General features: G+C 32.7%; 4 protein-coding genes across 4 annotated transcripts; all 4 read right to left on the bottom strand.

Moving 5' to 3' along the window:
* Positions 1 to 2,269: 2,269 nt before the first annotated feature.
* On the bottom strand, positions 2,270 to 2,656 carry LOC111477703. Its single transcript, XM_023121583.1, has one exon. The coding sequence runs from the start codon at positions 2,654 to 2,656 to the stop codon at positions 2,270 to 2,272; it is 387 nt and encodes a 128-aa protein (XP_022977351.1).
* A 3,678-nt stretch (positions 2,657 to 6,334) lies between these two features.
* On the bottom strand, positions 6,335 to 7,898 carry LOC111478214 (BAHD acyltransferase DCR-like). Its single transcript, XM_023122379.1, has one exon. The coding sequence runs from the start codon at positions 7,829 to 7,831 to the stop codon at positions 6,431 to 6,433; it is 1,401 nt and encodes a 466-aa protein (XP_022978147.1). The 5' UTR covers positions 7,832 to 7,898; the 3' UTR covers positions 6,335 to 6,430.
* A 5,954-nt stretch (positions 7,899 to 13,852) lies between these two features.
* On the bottom strand, positions 13,853 to 16,095 carry LOC111478286 (transcription factor DIVARICATA-like). The gene is made up of 2 exons (XM_023122478.1): positions 15,148 to 16,095; positions 13,853 to 14,512 (listed from the first exon to the last, which is right to left on the bottom strand). The coding sequence occupies exons 1-2, from the start codon at positions 15,564 to 15,566 to the stop codon at positions 14,038 to 14,040; spliced, it is 894 nt and encodes a 297-aa protein (XP_022978246.1). The 5' UTR covers positions 15,567 to 16,095; the 3' UTR covers positions 13,853 to 14,037.
* Positions 16,096 to 19,531: 3,436 nt separating this feature from the next.
* LOC111478208 (laccase-4-like) lies at positions 19,532 to 22,765 on the bottom strand. Its single transcript, XM_023122370.1, has 6 exons — positions 22,617 to 22,765; positions 21,709 to 21,860; positions 21,339 to 21,583; positions 20,944 to 21,072; positions 19,931 to 20,857; positions 19,532 to 19,858 (listed from the first exon to the last, which is right to left on the bottom strand). The coding sequence occupies exons 1-6, from the start codon at positions 22,701 to 22,703 to the stop codon at positions 19,728 to 19,730; spliced, it is 1,671 nt and encodes a 556-aa protein (XP_022978138.1). The 5' UTR covers positions 22,704 to 22,765; the 3' UTR covers positions 19,532 to 19,727.
* Positions 22,766 to 23,624: the final 859 nt, after the last annotated feature.

The following is a 23,624-nucleotide window of genomic DNA, read 5'->3' as shown; positions in this document are numbered from 1 at the left end:
ACATTTTTAGGTTTATTTTAAATTAAAATGTAGAAAGAAATAAAATTAGCAATTAATTTGATGAGATGTCATTTATTAAGGGGATGGAGACCTGAATGGCTGTGATTTTGACACTTCAAATTCAAATCACTCTTAATTGCTGACGGAGAAGTATCAGGGAGCCTGAAGAAGCTCCAGCTCAGCCTACGATTGGCCTCTAATTTCCATATAATTTTATGACATTTTCTTTTAATTTTTGAAGATTTCTTTTATAATTATTGTTAATAATATTCATTTAATGGTCCATTTAATTTTTATTGGTTACAATTGTCACCATCATTGTTATTAATATATACACAATTATTGCTCTCTAAATTTGTCAACAATTTCCGACCATTCAAATCAATATTTTATTTTTACCCTTTTCATCCAACTTTATTTCTCTTTTAAATAAACATTTTTAAAAAATGTTACAATTTTCCCTCATATTATTTCTTAAGTTTAATAATAAAGGTATTCCCCTCACAAAATTAAAAAGATCAAAAAAAATATTTCAAAGTTTTTTTTTTTTTTTTTTAATTGGCGAGTAAATTAGTGAATAGATGTTAAAAATTGCAACAATAAACTATGTTTATGGATTAATATAACGTGACAAATTTAAAGATAAAAATAATTTTTTTATAAGAAATTAATAATTAAAAAAATATATTATTATATATATCATAAGATAAGATCTTAATCTAGGATGAATCTGCTTTGATTTGATGGAAGTGTAGCTTAATTAGAGTGGGACAATTAGAGTAACAACTTGTTTCATACACTTTTTGGTGTACTATAATTATTTAAATTAAATTATATTTTTATAAACAAATGATTTAATTATGGAGTTCAATCATTTGAAGTTTTCAACTAAAAGTTCATCATGATGAAATAACTAAATCAAGCTTTAAACCTATTATACTTTACCTATTTATTTATTTATTTCTTCACATATTTTTTGCTAAATTAATAAAAATACCGATAAATTCTTAATTAATTTTTTTTTTAGTTTAAAAGAAATTTTAAAAATTTCTTAAACTTAAAAAAAAAAAAAAAAAAAAAAACTACCATTATTTAAAAAATAACCTTTTAACTCTCAAATGATTTAAAAGATATATATAAGTTTTTAAAAGTTTCATTAATATCCTTCATTTTTTAAAAAAATTTCAAAAATATCTCTAATTAAATAATAATAATAATAAAAAATAACACTTTTACCACCTTAACTTTTTAAGTTAATGTTAAAAAATTTAGAGATAGTGAGACTTAGATCAGCGATTTTCTCATATATTAATAGTAATAATTTTGTTAATTTTTTTTTTATTAAAATTGTATGAATATTTTGAACTTTTAAAAATATGAACAATTTTTTGTAAAATTTATAGACATTTTTAAACCAAATACTTTTAAAATATTTTTTTAAAGGTCCTGTTATTTGAAAATTTTTAAAATTTATAAATATGTTTATGAGGAAATCAAAAAATAGGAGTATTTTTATTAATTTAGCCTATAAAAAATATTATTATTATTATTATTATTTAGTTTAAAATTGGAGTATGGTGCTATATTTTATAATAATAAGAATAACTAAAAATAATAATGGATCTCAAAATTTTTGAACGGAAATTAGTAGTCCGTTTACTTGAAATGATTTAATTTTTTTATAAACAATTAAAAAAATAATTAAAACCCTATCATACACCTAAATTTATGGATTAAGCAATCAAGCTGGCTGATGAAATTTTATATTTATTAATCGTTTTTTTATAAATAAAACTATTGTATTTAATGTTTCTATCAATTATTATAAATAATAATAGTTATAATTTAAATTTTAAAGATTAAAAATTTTATTCTATTTTATTTGTATATCTAAAGGTTAAATAGAAGCAATTTAAAAATTAGAGAATTATTATTTTTTAAAATTATGTTTATAATCGATTTCTACCTATAAATTTCTATCATTTTTTTCTAATACTAATTTAAGTTTTTAAAAATCATAAACAATAATTTTTTAAATTTTAAATTTTTGTTTTGGAATTGAACTAAAAATTCAATCTTTTACACCCATAAAAATTATATTAAAAAATAAGATTAAAAAATGAGGAAGAAACATCATAAATTCCAAAATTAAAAAATTAAAAAAATGAAATCTTTATTACAGAAAAAACCAAGAAATTACCTTAAAAAGTTACCGTACATCACTGGTAAATGCAGAGAGATAAAAAAAGATTAAAAAAAAAAAAAAAAATCAAACGGCTGAAGAAGAAGAGTTAAAGAAATTGATGCAATCTTTTACAGCTTCAGCTCTGTGAGATTCTTCCATCGACTCCGAAACCGAATGGGATCTGTTGAAATTAGACCCGCTTTTCAACGATGACGACGACGAACACGACGCCGGTGACGCCGATCTCTTCCTCAAAGACACGTACCGTAGAACTTTCACGACTTTCGCTCCGATGCGGCGGAGGAAACTTCCCGGGAATAATCTGCCGGATTTTGGCAGCTGGAAAACCCAGAACACGGTGATCAGTCTCTTCCTGTTTCTTGGGAAAGCTGCGGGCTTGGCGGCGGCGGCGGCGGCGCCCTGATCTGAGCTGAAACTCACTCTCCTGCTTGAGCTTAATTTTGTTGACATTTTTTTTTTTTGTTTCTTCTTATTTTGGGATTCAATTGGATTTGTTTGGTTATTTGTAGAGAAATTGAGGATTTAGTAAAAAAGAAACCCCTAGCTGTCTCTCACCAACATCTCTCCCTCATTTATTTATTGTTTTTTTTATTTAATTTTTTAAAGATTTAATTTCTTGTTTTTAGATTAGTCAAATTAAATTAATTAAGGACGTTCATGTGTTGTTTTGGTCGACATTTTAGATTCAATTTAATTGTTTGTGTTTTAATTTTTTTTAATCAATCAACCCTTATTAAATAATAAATTATTTATTTAATTTGTTATTTTTAAATATTTAATTAAAATATTTAATTCATTTTCAATATATATATATTTTTAAAATTAATTTTAAAATAGTTAAAATTTATTTTTAATAATAGTCGAAGAATAAATAACCAAAAACATAGTTATGAAATTAAATAAAAACGAAATAATTACACGTATATAGTTTAATCAAATTTCGTTTTTATTTATTTGTACTCAACCCAACTCATTTTTATAATAAAGAAGCTTGTAAATCTTTTTTTTTTACCCTCTTAAAATTAATTAAAATTTTATTTTACCCATGTTAAAAATTATTTTTAATAACAATTTAGTCTACCAAACTATTAATTGTAATGACTTAATTTACTTTCAAATAAATAAAGTACAACAATTCTAATAACGAGCAAAGGTGAGGATGGTGTATTCTCCGTCTTCATTGCTAAAACTATTATTCTAATTAATTATATTGAATATTTTTGCTCAATTTCGTTTCACAATAATTAAAATACAAAAAAATTAGTTAAAATTAAAAGTTTGAAATATCGCTCCAACGTTATTTTACTAGGTTTTTATAGCTCTCTACCTATTTCAAGTGGCTAGTGAGACATAGTAAATTTAACCGTCCCCACATGTCTATAATTGTTAATTAATTTTATTTATATATGGCCCGACAATAATAAATATCAAGTTTATTCAACAAAAATAAATAAATAAAAATCGAGTAGGTAACCAATATCAACCTTTCTTTTCTATTTTTATTTTCTTTTTCGATTTTTTAAAAACACGGATGAGTTAGAGAGTAGAGATGTTCATGAGATGGAATAGGGACAAGATGCCTTCCACTTTATCTCTGGCCACGTGCAAAATTATCCGTTAATTTTAATTAAAATCTATTTATGATTATATTTTTATTCAATACTTAGTTTTTTACTTAAAAATTTTCATTTTAAATCTCTTAATATAAACAAAATAATTAATCTATTAAGTTTATTTAATTGTCTATGTTCAATACGGCACTTTATTGTTTCAAGACATAAATTATTTTAAAAATAAAAATATTTATAATTAAATTATAAATTTAATCGTAAACTTTATAAATTTTCTTAAAAATTTAAAATCTAAAATTTTTCATATTTTAAATTTTATTTACATCAAATTGAGAGTTTATAGTTCTATAATTTATAAAATTCAAATTTGAATCTAACCCATAAATGAACTTTATTAAATACAAAAAAAAATTATAATTTTTAAAATATTATTACCGAATCTATCCCATATAAAATTTAAAATTAACAAATATACTTTTAAAAAATTCATGATTTTTTAAACAAAAAATAAAAAATAAAAAATTGTAATTGAAACAATATTTATTTAATAAGACATAATATTTAATAAATATAGATTTAGACTTTAATTTTGAACCATTGCGAGAAGGGTGGAAATTTAGAAAGAGAAACAAAGTCAAAGTTCAAGGTCAACGGAGGAGAGAGATTAAGTAGTTTGTTGAATTACTCAATGGGTCAAAGGAGAGAGAAAGTTTGTAGAGGATAAGAGATCTTAATTTTGGTTTTTTTTCTTTTAAAAAACAAATAAAAATCAATTTTTTTAATTGTAAAAATAAATTATAAGCAGGTGGGTTTATTTATTTATTTTTTAATCCCACAATTAAAAAAAGAAAATTGTTCATCAATACCTATGGTGGCCTCTGATGGGCCTCCAATTTCGAGCCCAATTTTTATGATGGATTGTCTTAGAATATGGGCCGAATGGGCCTCCAATATTGTATTTATTTAATTTAGATGTTTTTTTAAATAAAAAATATATTGAAAATATGAGAATTATTTATTAAAAATTTTATTTTGAAATGAATATTTAAAACAAAAAAATTGTAATTTTTTTTTTTTTTTTTTTTGTGAATCATCGCATCCCGATCCCTATAAAAATAAATGATTTTTTTTTTTAAAAAAATATAAATTGGATTAAGAAGTAGAGATGGGAACGGAAATAGAAAAGCATTTAAAACGTGAATTATTGAGGGCATCAAGGTAGCCGCCATAATAGAACTCATAGATATGGTTATTTATTTAATTATTTATTTATTTAAAGACTCAAACTCATGTCCCAAAAATATTATTTATATTTAAAAGTCAAATAATAATAGCATTAAAGTAATTTATAATCACACGTTTGGAAAATTCAAAATTTTAGATTAAATTGATTAATTTTTTTTCAACCCAACCCAACCCAATCTATATCCTATTATTATTAAAAATATGGAGCTTTTAATGTTAAAATTTTATAATAAATAAGTAATAATTTTTTTTTTTTAATAACTTAATAACTTAATCCAACTCATGTACACTTGACCAAATCGAATCATGGATCAATTTTTTATTTTAGACGGTTTAATTTTAATTTTTCGTTTTAGCGTATAGATTCACTCGCTGATCGAGCCGAGCCACGAATGCATAGCTTCAAAGGCAATTGGGTCATTTTGGAAAGAGAGGGAGGAAAAAGTAAAATTTGCATCATAAATTGCAGAGTGCCTCCCACCGGCCACCGGCCTAGCTTGGCTACCAAAAAAATTAAAATCAGTATTATTATTTTTTTAAATAAAAAAAACAACACTATTCAATTTTGCCATTCCTATAAACTATTTAAAAATAAAAAAGATGTTCATATTTGATATTATAATAGTGGAACGATTAGTACATAGGTAGGGGTCGGGGTACATCGGGCATGCTACAACATTAATGAGCGTTTTTTTTTTTTTTTTTTTTTTCAATCACTACATTAGTTTTTAACTTTGTCTAAATGAAATTTAAGTGAAACGAAAATATATTATTTTGTCTCTTTTTACTTCGGGTTTTCAATTTATTTTATTTATTATTTTTTTTTTTGTAAGTTGAAGCTACTCGAGAAGGAAGAAATTTTTGATGCTTAGGGTTGAAAAGTCGAACCATTTTTTCATACACCATCGTGACAATGTAAGAAGGAAGTACGAACAAAATTCAACCTCGGTGTTTGGGACATAAAATTTATTATAAAAGAGAAGCTTTTGAAGAGATACTCCCTTTTTGCTTTAAATCATAGAACAAGAGAGCATGATATGAAATTTTAAGACTGTCGGATTTAATGATGTCCAATTATGTCAATAGACATTGTCAGCTTTGATTCATTATGTATAGGTGTCACTTTTGTCAGCTTTACGATTTTAAAATATGTCTGTTAGGGAGAACGATTTTAAAATGCATATGTTAGGAAGTATTACCCATCCACTTTGGTATGTTACGTATTGCCGTCAGTCTCATAGTTTTAAAACATGTTGCGTAGAAGTTTTCGCAACCTCTTATTGTTATGAGTCGTCGAGTCTTGCTTTTATTGTTAAGAGTAATAATGCTTTACTAATACTATCTCAAAAATATCTTTACTCCCGTAGGTATGAAGTTGGGAGCAACAAGAGCTTTCAATTCTAACTTTTTACATCGGAACCGATACATATTGCATGAACTCTGGGTCAGTTTCAAGACCCGCCATTGTTTCCGGCGCCAAAACCACCTCTAAATCCACACTTCCATTCCCTTCCCGACCAGGAAATGCTGAGATCTTACCGTCGAACTTGTTCGCACCGCCGCTTCGTATGGCTACCGGACGGCCCCATCCGAAATCATTGTTGTACATTGGGAATCTCGGCGAGCTTCCCATTGTCACCGATGCACCATCGGAGTTCCCGAGCGGAAACAACCGTGGGCTCCTCTCCCAATCGGCGATGCCACGACGCACGGTTGCGTCGTCGTGAGCCACCACGTTACGGTGGAGCAAAGCGCTGCACCAACCCAAGTCTTCAGACAGAAGCTCGCCGACCAAAGCGACGGTCGGGATGCTCTGTATAGCGTTTCCGAAGTAAAGCGACGGCATCGGCGGCTGCAGACGATGGCGGCAGTTCACGGCCATTCGAAACGTCGTCGTTTTCGCTGCGTTTAGTTTCCTCGCTTTAGTCACCGAACGCCATAACTGAGCACTGAGAGATTGGAAAGAGGATATTTTCAATTTCCCACCGGAAACGTCGTCGTTCTGTTTTCCGTTAACGATTTTCCAACCGTCATTCAATTGCTTGCCGAGAGTCTCAACGGCGTCGCAATTTCCGTTACTCATATTCCCTCCGTTCGCTCTGTGTTTTAGCCTCGAAATCGCTTCTCTGCTAAAATGAAAAATCCTCTCCCTCAGCCGCGAATTCCCGTCGAATGTCTCCTTCGGACCGCCGGCCGGGAAATTCAACACCGCCGGCGAGTTAAACGCCGTGTTACGGTCAAAATCCGGCGAGTTAGAGATTTTCCCCTTTCCTAAATTAATCTCTGCAAATGTATTGAAAAAATGCCAGAACGAAGTTCCGTCAACAACGGCGTGGTTTACGATGCATCCGACGAAGACACCGTCGGCAAGCTCGGTGACTTGCACCGCCGCCAAAGGCTTATAATGTCCTGAATAACTCAAAGTTTTATCGAAGGCGAAGAAGCTCTTGAAGCAAATCGGAACATCAAGAGGAGAGAGAACAGAGTCGATCGAAAGGTGTTTGGCCTTAGCCTCAATGAAATCGACGCCGGCGTCATTACAGATTAGGTAAACAGCTCCGTCGTGGTCGGTAGTGAAGCGGCCAGCGAGGGCAGGAAAGTGAGAAAGAGCGGCGGAGAGAGAGCGTTTGAGAGAGAAAATAAGATCGGAAAAGGAAGAAGGCGGAGAGGTTAGAAGAACGCCTTTCTGTATATAGTGGCAAGAAAGCATCGGAAGGTCGGAAATAGAGAGCTTAAGTTTTTTAATGGCGGATTTCCGATCAGGAAACACGGTGGAGTTAGAGAGAATTACGGTGGTGGAAGAAGGCATTGTGAAATTGAAATTCGTAAATGGGAAGAAGAATTTGGGATTTGATTTGATTTGTATTTGAATTTGAATTTGGGATTTGGGATTTGGGTTTATATAGAAGAAGATATGGTGGTTAGATTCATGCATTTTGCACGCGAGGTAAGTGGAAATGGCGAGGGGTTTGGAAGGGGGTGATGTATGAGGAAGACGATGACGTGGCCTTGAAATTAAACAGAAAAAGGGCAGAAATTGAGAAGAGAGCGTGTGGATAAGGACACGTGGATGGTAAGGCGTATGTGTAGGCAATATCAACATTAATAATTTAAATGCTTCACTTTTTTTCTACATGTGTTGTGGTTTCATTGAATTTATACTCTATCACTGTGACTAAGAATATCCATGTCAGCACTATTAAAGATATTTTATCATTTTTAACTCTCTTACTTATGAGCTCAAACTTCAATCATTTAAGATCGTGAGATTGACGATGATTTTGTAACAGTCCAAACCCATTGTTAGTAGGGCTTCCTCTCAAGAAAAACACGCTACTAGAGGGAGATTTTTCACACCCTTATAAAGAATCATTTGTTCCCTTTTTCAATCGACGTGGGAACTCACCATTCACCTCCCTTATAGACCCACCGTCCTCCACTGGCATTTGTTTTCCTCCTCGATCGATGTGAGATCCCCTAATTTACCCCCCTTCACGGCCTAATGTCATCACTAGTATACCGCAAGGTGTCCACCTTCCTTCAGAGTTCAGTCTCTTCACTGGCACATCACCCAGTGTCTGGCTTTGATATCATTTGTAACAGCTTAAGCCCACCGCTAACATATATTGTCTTTTTTGGGCTTTCCCCTTAAGATTTTAAAACGCTTTAGAGATTTTTACCTTCTTATAAACAATGGTTTGTTCCCCTTCTCAACCGATATGAGATCTCACATGTACGTAATGAGTTAAAGCAGACAATATTTGCTAGTGGTGGCTTGACAATTACATGTCAGTTATATGTTTCAAACTTCAACCACAATGAGCATTTAGTTATAAGAGTTTGTGTAACGACCCAGATCCACCGCTAGCAGATATTCTCTTATTTATGTTTCCCTCGAGGCTTTTAAACGTATCTATTAGGGAAAGATTTTTACAGGCTTATAAATGGTGGTTTGTTCTCCTCCTCAACCAATATAGAACATCACAGTTTGGTTCGCGTGTATATAGATTTAAAGCTAGAACTATATTATTTATGTAACGAGAAAATATTAATTAAAAAATTATTTATGCACGTGCAAATACATGGGTGGTTAAACAACTTTTAAAAATTAAAAGGGTGAGACCATATAATTAATTAATTGTGTTTTTTATCTTTTTAACTGTGTAATAATAAAATAATAATTAAAAAATAGAAATGTAATCTCAAAGATGATTTAAACGTGCTTCAAAATAATTAATTTTATGAAAAGTTGAGGGAGTTGTATGAATTTGACAAATAACACTTTGCCTTTTATAAAGATAATTTATTTATTTACTTATTTTTGTATTTTTGTGTGTGTGGGTATATGTTGCTTATATATATATATATATATATTATATAATGTTTGATAAAATTATATTTTATTACATTTTTTTTATTATAATTAAATTTTAATACTTTATATAAAACACATCGAAAATGGTAAAATTGATTTAAAATACACTCAAATTTTTAAAAATGTAAATGGCTAAATTAATAAAAACACCATTAAATTTTAAAAAAATTTAAAAAATAACCTTAAACTTTTTTTTAAATAAAAAATATATTATTATCTGATGAAAACATTAATACCTTATTTTAAAAATATATTTTTTTGAAGGGTAAGGTATTAACACTACAATTTCATGAATTTTTATAAAGTTTATTATTCAGGGAATGATCATTAATTTATAATCAAGAAATAATATCTTTATTGGTACTAGGTATGTTGAGAAATACAAACCAAAGTCATAAGAGCTCACACTTAAAGTGAACAATATTATACCATTGTAGAGAGTCTGTTCATCTAACAATTAAGGTTTTTTATTTTTTCTAATTATTTGTATGTTCATATTTGACGTGACAAATTAATTAAGTGGCGTGTGTGAATTCATTATTATTGTGCAATAATTTTATTCAATGAATATGTCCGATCTTGACTTTTGCTCAATTATTATGAAATTTAAGTAGAAAAATGGCCTAAACTGAGCTTTGCCCAATTATATTGTCTTTGTTAGTAGCATCCCCAATTATAGTTGATTTTTAACATGGGTCGGGTCAAGTCAATATAATTAACCTAACTTAAGTTAATACTGACCTCACGTCTTTAATTAAATAAAAAAGGGGAAGGATCTCGTTGTCCATTACAGAAGGGATGAGAAATGATCACGACAATGATTACGTATAACCGACCAGAAGAAAACGAGAGGAAAAGTGTCAGATCACCTAAAAATTGTAGCAGTCCAAGTTTATCGCTAGCCGATGTTGCTTTGGCCCATTGCTGTCAGCCTCATGGTTTTAAAATGTTTTCTTAAGCAGAGTATTCCACACCTTTATAAGAAATGTTTCGTTCCTCTCTCCAATCAATACGAGATCTCACAATCCATCTCTATATTGACACACCACCTGATGATGTCTGGCTCTGATACCATTTGCAAAAGTCCAAGCCATCGTTAGCAGATATTGTCTATGTTTACTCGTTACAATATCGTTGTCAGCCTCACGATTTTAAAACTCATCTTACACGAAATGTTTCATTCCTCTCTTTAACCTGATATAAGATCTTACAATTCACCTACTTCAAGGGTCTAGCGTCTTCGTTGGCACACCACTTGGTGTTTGGCTTTGATATCATTTGTAAGAGCCTAAACTCACCGCTAACAAATATTATCCGCTTTAGTCTATTATGTAACTTAGCCAACCTCACGATTTTAAAAAACGTTACTTCCACACTCTAATAAATAATGTCTGTTTCTCTCTTCAAGGGGTGAGATCTCACAAAAATATTATTAAAATCAACCGACTTTGACAAATCAGTACGAATTTAATAAACCAAAAAAAATAATTAAAAATAATTGTTTGCACAAAGAGAAAGTACAATTTTGTACTAGTTGATAATGACATTATGGTAGCATTAAATGACAAATTCATTAGAAAGAGTTTGAAATCACAAATACATACCAATATGAAATGTATCGGATATATTTCAACATCCTTCTTCAATTGGCTGGTACTCTAATTTGAGGATAAACCTCATCTTCTGGAACGTAGTTCATCTCTCATTTTTAACGAACTAGTTAATCACGAGACGTGTTTTGTGAGATCCCATATAGGTTGGATAAAGGAACAAAACATTCTTTATAAGGATATGTAAACAAAAAATACAGTATATGGATGAATATCAGTTATGCTGTGAAACTCTAAAAGATGCGTTTTAAAATTATAAACGCTGATGACGATACATAACGGACTCGGAAAAAAGAAATGTGTTGGTCAATTTTTGTGCGCTGTGGCCAACAAATCCAAGCAATTGCCTAAATCAAACGGTGGAAGAGGCGAAGACTTGGAAAGGCGGCTGTACTTTTTCAACATGTTGGCGCATGCAATGATTTTTTTTTTTTTTTTCTCATACCTTTCTAAAAATAAATGTTAAAAGAATTAATTGATGTTTTTTATTGGCTTATACATATCTCGATTAATCTTCATTTAAGTTAGTGGTTGAGAATATGCGTGTTCATATGACCTTATAATCTGACTTACTCTAACTAAGCTAGTGGGTGAGAATAAAAGTATTTATATGACTCGATAACTCGATTTATTCCTAACTATCCTAGTGGGTGAGAATAAAGGTGTTTATATAATCCGACAACGTGACTTTCCCTAACTATCTTAGTAGGTAAGAATAGACATGTTCATATAACTCGATAACTTAACTTACCCTAATTATCCAACTCAAACCATAAAAGTTGTACTGGGTTGCTTTCTTTTCGGTTTTTAGTACAAGAAATGAGATACGAGAATTTAAAAATTCGATTACTGTTAAATAATGCTTACTTTAGCTTCTTTCGAGCTCAAGAACGAACCCGAGTTTTGATTAATTGATAGGGATAGGTTGAAATGGACAACGAACTAATTGGGAATGCACACTCCCGTACATGCATGTGGAATTTTTGGTGCATAGAAATATTTATTTTATTATTATTATTTATTTCCCATTTTTCTTGCCATTCTTTTATTGGTATGACCTTTTTAGTTACGTATAAAATGGGAATTCGATATCTTTGTCACACCCATTTTCGTGGGTTTTAATATTATATAATAAGGTTTTAATTTAATTAAACGCTAAAGTATTCTCTCAAAATAATAATAATTATTATTTTTATGGCTTAAGCTTTTTACATGTTTGACCTTTATATTATTTTAAAATCCCAAACATAGTTGGAACTCAAAAAATATTAAAAAATAATAATAATAAATATATATTAATTTAAATATTAGTAAGAAATATGAAATAATAATGAATGATTACTTATTCTTCCACTAAATTGATAACAATATTTATGTCAATTTAATCATAATATGGAAATTATAATTTTCAATTTCCTTTACACATGCTTGTTTATTTATGGAACTATAATAATTATAATAAATGTTTTTTGATTTTATAAATCTATTATTATATTATATTTATAATTAATTGGGATAATCGAGTAAAGAAAGAATATATGAATGAATTGATGGATGATGTGAAGGCGTCTGCTTTCTTCCTCTGATTAATAAATATTTATTAATGTTAATATATAATTAAGCTAATTAAGAAAATAACATTAATTGTGTGGGGTTGGATGGGAGAAATAGTATGGGGAACCAATAAAGGTGGGTGGAGGGCCTTCCCATTATCATTTTAACAAGATCTCATTTTGAATTCAAAGAGTGATGTGACTAAAAATGAACCATACCATTTTATATGGTCGCTTAATGTTGTTTCGTTTGGAGAATATGAAAAAGGCGAGTTAAAGAAAAAAGATTGAAGGCAAATCGAGCCTTCACTGATGAACGAATAGAAAATCTGGTCGGAAGGTTGAAGGTAGAAGAGTGTTAAGTCACCATCGAACTTAAAAATTTAAGTTATATCAATAGTAGAAGACTTGATGTGATACCTGAATGAATAAAGGGTACATGAATAAGCTGAGATCACATTCGAATAAGAGTGATCTTAAAGATAGGGATTGGATGACTTAGAAAGAATTTAAATTATTACTTACACTAACAAGGTATACGTTCTCTTTCAGTGACTTAATCATAGGATCTCTAAAGTTAAGCATGTTTTGCTTGGAGTTTTTATGTTGAGTGACCTTCTATAAATTTTCCTAGGATAACTGTGTGGGTGAGGTCTGAACTCTTAAAAGCAAGTAGTGAATAACCTAATGTAACAATGTTAATCTATGGGGATAGTATGAACTCTTGAAGCAAGTAGTAAATAACGTGATGTAACAGCTTGAGCTCACCGCTAACATATATTGTCCGCTTTGACCTGTTATGTGTCAGCCTCACGGTTTTAAAACGCGACTGTTAAGGAAAGGTTTCCTCACCCTTATAAGGAATGTTTCGTGGGATCTCATATGTGACTATTATTACAGGAGATGTAGAGAACTGTCGAGACTATCAGATGCTACAAATTTAAAGTATTGATCCACATCTTACGATAATTTAATCATATCAATAAAAAGAGTCAAAAGGTGTGGTAGGGTTGATTCCTTTGTGGAAGGAGAAGCTCATTCATATACATATGGAAATCATGTAGAGCCCATAGGCCATTGATGTTCCTTGTCTTGTCAAACAAATAAACAACACAAAGACTTAAACTTTGGTCTCTCTTTTAAAACCACTATTGGGAATATTCCATTTAGATTATGAAACAATCCATTCTTATCATTTAGACACTTTGGAGACAAATATTTAGTCGAGCAATGAATGCTCGATCAAAGCCTCCAATTCTCGACATAAAAAAAAAAAAAAAAAAAAAAAGACATCACGGGAAATGATCATTTCATAAAGTTATAGTTATGTTCATCAACATATTCACATCAGAGCACATGATACACAGTAATCATATGATAGAGCAACCTAAGATTGCCAAACCATATTGATTCTTTTAATTCATAAGCACATCCTATGTTCTAACCATCAAAAATATCCCAAAAAGAAAGAAGAAGTTCAGTGATAATTCATTGGTTGCACCTGAAAAATATTATAGTAAGATGCAATAGCAGATCGATGAATGGTTTCTTTCAACAGGTTCTCTTCTTGTTGCTGAGGTTCATTAGAAGGCATAACCATAAACATGTTACCATTCGACGAGTCGAGTACTTGATTCGAAGATTTCCAGTCGAATTGTTGCTCGGTGCTGCCGACCATTTCGGAAAGTTGATGCAGTTGTGCAGCCATTGCAGCCGGATCCGGGGATGGATGCCTGTTGTTGTCCCCCAATGGAGATTTCGTATCGGGGAGATTGACAGTCGTGATGTCGTGGATACTCGATCTTCTCTTGTCCTTCCCTCCACTCAGCTGTCTAATGAAGTACTTTTGGGCATGACTAGCCACTTGTGTTGGCGTTCTCGTTGTAACGAAATTACGAGAAATGTTTCTCCAGTCACCTTTGCCATATTTTTTAAGACCCATCAGAAATTGCCTGTAGTTTTAAGCAGCAAACAGCTCCAAATTAAAAGCTGCAGAGCCATGAGATACCATAAAAGCGTACACACAATTGAATGTTCCTTGGCACAATTTCTTAATCAATGCAGAGCAGGCAGAACACTACGGGCATTTAATCCTTCAAAGTTATTTCAATTTTTTGTTTTACACTTTTCAGAGGACAAAGGCACTCTAAATAACCCTCTAATCCTATACCATTATAACATCAAGAAACAATATCCGATGTAAAATCCCACGTCGAGAAGAAAAAACAAAACGAAACATTCTTATAAGAGTGTGAAAACCTCTCCCAAGTACAAGCAATTTAAAACTTTGAAGGAAAGTACAAAAAAGTATCAAGAGCTCGACACTGAGTGATGTGCTAATGAGAAGTTTGAGAAGGTGTGCCAGCTAAGACGCTAGGCTCCTAAAGAGGGTGGATTGAGGGGTCCACATTAATTGGAGAAGGGAACGAGGGTCAGCAAAGACAACTCCGAAAGGGGTGGATTGTGAGATCCCATACGGGGTGTGTAAACCTCTCCCGAGTTTCTGACCGGGATTGGGCCGATCACAACAATTAGAATTCAAATTTTCATTCAATAATAACAGAACAAAGAACAGAGCTAAAAGTACCTGTGTTCTTCTTCAGTCCAGGGAATTCCTTTCTTCCTTTCATGATCAGAAGGTCTAGTAGACGTCCCTCTCTTGAATCCAGAGCCAAAAAAATGGCTCAAACCATCAAATCCATGGCTGCTATCGACTCGTTCCAATGTGAAGGAATTGCTACTGTCATAGTCACGAATAGGGATGAGACCAGCCTCTATGTCACTGACATCCTCCTCCAGTTCTTGGTACTGCTTTATCACATCACCGATGGTCTTGCCGGGAATCATGGCGGCAACTTTGAACCACCGATCGGAAGTGTCCTCATCGTACAAGGCCAGAGCATTCTCGAACCGTTTGTTTTCCTCAGGGGTCCATTGTGTTCCTTTCGTTTCTTGAAATAACCAGTTCGAATTTTGAAGATAAGAAGCCGGAGAGAGAAATTCCATGGCCGAAAATCTCTCTCTGAAAATCCAGAGAGGAAATGCAGAGAAATGGAGGGTTTATTAGGTCATGAAAGCATTAAAAACAAGAGCATCTGAGAAGAATCGCGAAGCCTTTTGGGAAATTTTGGGAATCTTGAAAAGACCTCTTTACTTTTCAGAGCCCTAGGAAGATTCGTCGTGGACCAAAACGAACCCTAGAGGCTCTGTTTCAGATCCAAAACAACAAAAAATTGTAGTACATCCGCCATCGCCATCGCGGAGCTTGGATCTTATGAGAATTACAGAGCGGTATTCAACGAGAAATGCTAAATCCAAAAGCTAAAAACAGAGAAATGGTGAAAATTCATAGAAAATGAAGAGCAGTAGAACATGAAATGAGGTGTATGAGAAAGCCCTAGGTAGGTAGTGATGGCGCTGATGATGGTGGTATGTATGCAGCGAGAAATGCAGAGAATTAAAGAGACTGAAAATGAAAGGTGAACAGTGTTGAGTCATAATTGGTGGGTCTGCTGATTGTGGGAGCTGATTCTTCACACAAAAGTTCTAAAGAGAGATGCCAATTGCCAAACTATTACACTTACAAAATTGGTGGTTGTGGCCACAAGGGCAATTCAGCAAATACCCTTAACTTAAATTAAATTACAAATTTAGTCTCTAAAATTTTTATTTTTATTTATAGGTCCGACTACTTTTTCTTTCAAACGGAAAAACCCAAAGAGGATTATACATATACTAGTCACCCGCTTAGGCATTACAAATGGTATCAGAGTTAAACACCGTGTGATGTGTTAATAAGAAGGTTGAGCCTCGAAAAGAAGTGGATACGAGACGGTGTGTAAGCAAGGACGCTGAGCCCTGAACAGGTGGATTGGGAGTCCCACATCGATTAAAGAAGGGGACTGAGTGCCGCGAGGACGCTGTCCCTAAAGCGGATGGATTGTGTGGTCCCACATCAGTTGAGGAAGAGAATGAAACATTGTTTTTAAGGGTGTGGAAAAAAACGGTTAAGGGAAAACCCAACGGTAAAAGTTCAATTTTAATATATAAAATTTAAGGGATGGGATTAAGTGTAAATTTTAAAAGTTTGAGGACTATTATTAGATATTTAAAATTGGAAAATGGAATCCGACCCATTATTATTACCCAATAGAGTAAAGAAACAACTATTACAAAAAAGGGCTCATAGAATTTCCTCTTTCACACTTTGTGCCCAAGAATCTTTGCAAATTTATTTTGAAGAAAAAATTTGAAATGAATTATTATTATTAAATTATTCATAATTAGGAATTATATTTAGAAACTTATAATTCACAAAAAAATGCAATTAAAGTTGTTCAAAAAACAAAAGAAGAAAAAAAAAAAGTCATTCTTTAAAACCAACAAAAGTGAGAAAAAAAATTCCTTTTTTTTAAAATATTATATTGTAAATAAAGAAAAGGTGACCGAACATATAACAATCCACTTCAACTATGTCGAAGTCAACAAACACAAAAAATGTCAATAAAAATATAATTTTTTATTTGTTAAATTACAACTTTAGTCTCTCAACATTCAGAACCTTAAACTTAAAATTTTGTATTGTCAGTAAATATTAAATTTAGTCCCTAAATCTTAAAATTTATTTCGTTTGATCATAAAATTATCAATAGAACTTCGAAATTAAAATTATTTCAAAATTTCGTAATTTTAGAAGAAATATATATTATAAGTAAAAAAACAAAAAAAAATGTGTTTAATTAATAAGTTAAAGGACATAGGGATTTGGAGAGTTGTGAGTTCCAAACACCAAGGGACACACTAAGCATATGCGATTGGTGGTTTGAGGAAATTAAGATTTTTCATAGTACTTAAGAGGCATTAATAACCTTAAAAGTGAGTTTAAAAGTTTATCATTAATCATAAAACAATATATAATGGGTTAGGTGGTGAATGGAGTACGATCTTATATTATAATTATTTAAATAACATTCCTAGCTAAAACAATATAATAAAATTTTTATATAATAATAATAATAATAATAACAACAATTATAGTCCCACGTTCAACCAACATTTTTCAGGTATCAAACTATAAACAAACAAAATTTGTATATATATGTTTCCTTTTCGTAAATTTAAAATTAAAATTTAAAGTTATGTATATTAATTAGATCTCATATGGGTGTTGAAACCTCTCCCTAATAGACACGTTTCAAAATCGTGAAGCTAGCAATGATACATAAGATAATGTCGGGTAGCAGTAGACTAGGATTGAAAAAAATAATAAACCACTAATATTATTATAATAATAAAGAATTAATTTACTAAAAGTAGTTAATGTATGGAGTGAGAGGGGACATGTGGAAGTGTGTGCATCAGGGAAGTGCTTTTGCTGCCTCTACTTTTAGTTTTTGCACATAATTTAGTGCTTTTGGTGAGTGCTTGTACACCTAGCAATTCATTTGCATTATTATTATTTTTTTATTACTATTAATGGTGTGGAGTGATTTTGATGTTTGAAATTGGCCATTATGAAATTGTTTTTAATTTTTTTAAAATTTTATTTTATTTATTTATTATCTAAATTACTCGAGAATTCTGATCTATTTCTGTTTCTGTCTCCTATTTTATTCTCCATTGCTACGAAATTATTTATTTATTTTTATAGTTTAAACTTATTTTTGAATTTGACCTTGAAAATATTCATAAATATGGAATAAAATAAATTTTACTTTGGTTTATCCAATCGGCAGTTGCCACGCAAGCCCTAAATCGAATTAGCTACCAACGTACTCCTATTGGTTATCTCTATGGTAGTGGGTCCTAACGGCCCATTAAAGTGATAATAGGCCGGCCCATTATTATATTTTATGGGCCAGTCATGAAGCACTCGGTCCAATAAGCTCATATCCACGTGTTAGAATATTTATCATTTTTAGTTAAAAAAAAAAAAAATTATTGGCAAAATATAAATTTAGTCTGGAGGTTTAAAGTTGTACATGATAGTTAAAAAAAACTGTTTTAAATGATCTCTACCAAAAATGACGTGTCATAAATATAGTGGCAATCTTTCTCTAGAGATAGTTTATTTTATTAGTACAAATTCGCTTCCAACAGAAAAAAAATTATGAATATTATATTCTCTCATTTTTGCGCAATTTAATATAAATATATTTTTAATACATATTAAAAATAATATATATATATATATATATATATTTTTTTTTTTGCTATATTAAAAAAATGAATTAGAGACTCCAGATTATGTTATAATTTTTTTTAATAGTTAAAGAATATTAAATTTTGAATTTATAAAAATTATGTCAATGGAACATTTTTAGATTATTTTAATAATTAGTTACAATATTAAAATTTTAACATTTTAAAATTTTAACATTATCTTTATAAAAATATATTAATTTATTAGGAATTTTTTTTACCAATTTTTTATTAAATGATGCCATCTTTAAAATAACTGTTTTTTAAAATAATAATAAATGAGGACAATTAGGTGCGATAACTCTATCTTCACATCATGCTCCGCTAGGATACCTCTACCTTCATCGCCATCACACCATGCTATGCTCCTCGTCGTCACTCACTCCCTGCTTGCCATCAAACCTCCCTCAATTCTCTTGCCAGTTTTGGAACGAGGAACAATCCTCGATCGAAAACGAGCAACATTCCAAATCTTGAGGGGTAAACCTTTAATTCTAGATATGAACCAATCGGTTGGAGTTTGCACATCCAAATCAACTTCATTTGACGAACAAGGTTTCACAAACAAACCCATTTGAGACAAAAGAGTCTATTTTAAAGTAGACGAACTGACAATTTAAAATATTTTTTAGAACTCGAGACCAAAAAGTTGTTTATTAGGGTTTAATTGGAGAGTAAATAAAAAAGCAACCCCTAATGTTCTTTATTATCTGTTCTTTCTTTCAATACAACGGTTGGAAAGGAAAAGAAAAAAAGAAGACAAAAAAGAATTGTGTTCTTCAAACAATTAAATTACAAGTAGTATTTATTTGAACAAACTTGAGCAAATGTGTTTTCCCAAGAAAGCAGAAAGCTCTAATCCTGGCTCTTTCACTGTATTTCCATCGATCTTCTGTGTTCTTCATGTTATTCAAATGGGTTGTTCTGTTTTGAGTCTCTTCTTCCTTAATAGCCATCTTGGGCTGGCTAGCATTTTGGAAGGTCCTTCGGAGGCGGAATGATCGATTGGTTTGGTCCTTTCCCATTTTCCACCAAGAAAGCCATCTTTAATCCCCATGTTGTGTGCACTTCCAAATGGCAATGCATGAACCAAACCCCTACAACAAAATCATCATCAATAACATTCACTACATCGATCTATTAGATAGGAATTTGTGAAGTTTTTCTACCTGGATTATCAGCTCTAAATCTGATGGCCGTCCATCCACCGGAAGGCACTCCGACGGTGTTTCTCTCAACAGGGTCGACGAGATTAAACGATTTGGGGTCGTTTTTAGGGTCATAATTGCCGATTCCTCTTCCAACGACGAAGAAATTAAACCCGTGGAGATGAATAGGGTGGGTTTCTGCGGTAAGGATTCCGGTGTCTTGTAAAACAAGCTCCACTGTATCGTTGTATTTCAGCTTATAAAGCTTCGTTCCCCTTGTGGTCTGCAAATTTGATGGACCACTGCCAGTGTAGTTGAATACATGAGGTGGGTTAGCAGGGAAATCTGTTGTAAAAACTCCATTGATGTTGAAATAATGAGCTTGTAATAGGGCTGTGGTTGGCATGACGAATGTAACATTGTTTATGCTAGCCACTGCCCGGCTTCCGTTGCCAGCTTTGCAGGTGGGACAAGGGTTGATCCCAAGGCCAACTGTGAAGAAAAGGTTGTGATCAATGGTCAATGGGACTCGTGCAGGGTAGGTGTTTGAATTAATGCTTCTGAGAGAGTTTAGGAAATTGTTGGCTACTGGAGTTGCGTTTTGAGGAGGTGGGGCGGTTAAGGTCGTTGTGGTGGTAGCAAGCATGCCAGCATAATGCAGCGTGGCCATGGCGGTGTTGTTGTCGACCGTGATCGGAGCGTCCATGAACGGGGAGGCTGCAACCAAGTACTTGCCGGAGGTTTGATCAGCAGTTATTAGGACATTGGTTGTTTGGCCTGGGGCAATTAGAATTGTATCTGTTTTGAATGGTTTCACATAGGTAGCATCTACCTCCACAACTGTGAGCTTGTGCCCAGCAATCTTGAAGAACAGTTCTTCATTGAGTGCAGCATTGATTATGCGTAGTAAGTAAGTATTTCCACTCTTAACAGGCAATGTGAAACCCCCCGAGGACAAATATTCATGTCATTTTAAGTATTTTTTCAATTTTCTGATGCATAATGGTTGTTCTATGTTCTGATTGATATTGTACCTTGTGAAGAACAGCTTGAGATGGGTCCTGAATGACCATTGATTGTGTGAGCGTCTGACACATTTGGAGCTAATCCCGACTTGAGAGCTTCGTTGATCACGGCTTCGGTGTCGGATTTCCACCACTCAGCTGCAGAAGCAAGATCATGTTTTAGAACCAAATCAGTCAGGCCCAAGTAAAGGTAAACAAGGATGCTAAATGTAAGATCCCACATTGGTTGGGGAGGAGAACGAAACACTCTTTATAAAGGTGTGGAAACCTCTCCCTAGCAGACGCGTTTTAAAAACCTTGAGGGGAAGCTCGAAAGAAAAAGCCTAAAAAGGATAATATCTACTAGCAGTGTGCTTGGGTCGTTATACTAAAGATAGATTTGTTTAACTTTCAAATTTGCTCACCTAATACAACAACTACTTCTTTGTGAGGAGCAGGGAATGGATAAGGCACGCCACGTTTGGGCAAGATGACCACAGCACCATGGACAGTCGCCCTCAGCCATAGAATATGTGCGTGCCAGAAAAGGGTGCCTCTTTGGCCAGTAATGGTGAAGTTATATAAATAACTTTGCCCTGATGGGATTGGACATTGTGTAATGTATGCAGGTCCATCGGCCCAACCGGTTCGAAGCTGCCGAATTCCATGCCTGATCAGAAAAAGAAGGTAAGCAAGTATCATCCTTCACTTTGCTCTATATACTATTATAAGTCAGTCATTCTTTGCGTTCATCACATAAGATGGGTGAAATAGAACTTTTGGAGGAAGGCTTACCAGTGGATGGAAAGATTGTATTGAACATGGTTAACAACCTTAATAAGCACCGTGTCGTCTTCCCTAACATAGATAGTAGGCCCTGGAAACTTTCCATTAACAGTGACGATTTGCTTACTTGAACAGAGTTTGGTTGTATTTTTCAAAACCACCTGCCATTAACATATAGAATAGAGATTTGAATCCCGAGTACGTTGGATTTGTCCTTATTTCAGATTTAGTACACAAGAAAGATTGATGGCTTAATTGAAATTGTAACAGCCCAAGTCCACCGTTAGCAAATATTGTCTTCTTTGGGATTTCCCTTTCAGGCTTCCCCTCAAGGTTTTTAAAACGTGTCTGCTAGGAAGAGATTTCCACACCTTTATAAAGAATGTTTCGTTCTCCTCCCCAACCGATGTGGGATCTCACAATCCACCCCCTTCGGGGTCCAGCGTCTTTGCTGGCACACCGCCTTGTGTCCAGCCTTCTCACTGGCATATCGCCTAGTGTTTGGCTCTGATACCATTTGTAAGAGTCCAATTCCACTGCTAGCAGATATTGTCCTCTTTGGGCTTTCCCTTTCGGGCTTCTCCTCAAGGTTTTTAAAATGCGTCAGCTAGAGAGAGGTTTCCACACTCTTAAAAAGAATGCTTAGTTCTCCTCTCCAACCGATGTGAGATAATTTAGCCTAAACATTATAAAGTTGATGACATGAAGATCTTTAAAAGTTCAGTAGATTACTGAAAGACAAATGAAACCTTTTGAATCTTTAAAATGAAAGAAAAGGTTACAAAAAGAAAATCTTTTACTCTTTCCTTTCCATATCATCATAAGGGAATAAGACAATAAAAGAAACAAGCTGGGATTTGTGTGTCAAAAGGGTCCTGCCTTTTGCTTGTGGTTGATATCAAAAAACCAGGACTTACATTGAATTTGTAATGTCGAACCCGGCATTCGACCAAAGCCGGGAAAATGCAGGCCACCAGAACCAGAAATCGAATCATTAAACCCATATCTCTCTCTTTTCTCTCCCTATATTGTTGTTTATCAGCCTCGTTTCTATGTGGGGAATGAAGAATTGAGAACCTCCTTATATAAAGCTTTGCTGAAATGTCGTTTTTGTATGGTAGGTGAATGATAGAGCCATATGTTCTGTTAAGTCACAATATTTCTTGAGAAATTCTCTGCTGTGTGCATCTCAGTGATCCCTTACATCTCACATAAAGTTGTTTTTCAAATGGACCAATCTGTGTAGTTCTGGAAGCCAAGAAATTCCCAGAAGAAACTAACTCATTCATGAACACTAATGTATTAGGTGCTGGTTGCTTGTATTCTGTGAAACAATTTGTCCAGGTTTTCTCCATCATTCACATGACTCTTGTTCTCATAGTGTACAAGATTGGAGCGTTCTTATGAGATCCCACATTTGTTAGAGAGGGGAACGGAGCATTTTTTATAAGGGTGTAGAAACCTTTCCCTAGCAGATGCGTTTTAAAATCGTGAGACTAACGGCGATACGTAACCGGACAAAATGGACAATATCTGCTAGCGGTGGACTTGTACCGTTACAGTTTTCTTGAGAATGGTATTTATAATACATGGAAGATATTTATTCAAATCACATGTAATTCAGATTTGTGGATGTAGATAATTACTGAAGTCTGTCTTCGTTCGTTGCATGTCTGTGGGAAGATGATGAATGATATGGTTAGATATTTTAAAACAAAGGAGAATTACTTTGTGATTAAAAGTGTTTGGTTGTCATTTTCAGAGCTTTATATATATATATATGCATGTATATATAAAGATATAGATATTACTTTATTGTTGGGAAATGGTTTTCAGGTCAGCTTCAAATTAGTAACCCAACTAATGGATTTCATCTTGAAGCTTAAGATTAAACCATGGTGGGTATGAACCTTCTTCTCTCTTTA

Source organism: Cucurbita maxima, unplaced genomic scaffold (assembly GCF_002738345.1).
Source record: "Cucurbita maxima cultivar Rimu unplaced genomic scaffold, Cmax_1.0 Cma_Scf00004, whole genome shotgun sequence".
Lineage (NCBI taxonomy): Eukaryota > Viridiplantae > Streptophyta > Magnoliopsida > Cucurbitales > Cucurbitaceae > Cucurbita > Cucurbita maxima.
Note: the sequence above shows the minus strand (reverse complement) of the source record. Positions and strands in the feature narration are given on the sequence as shown.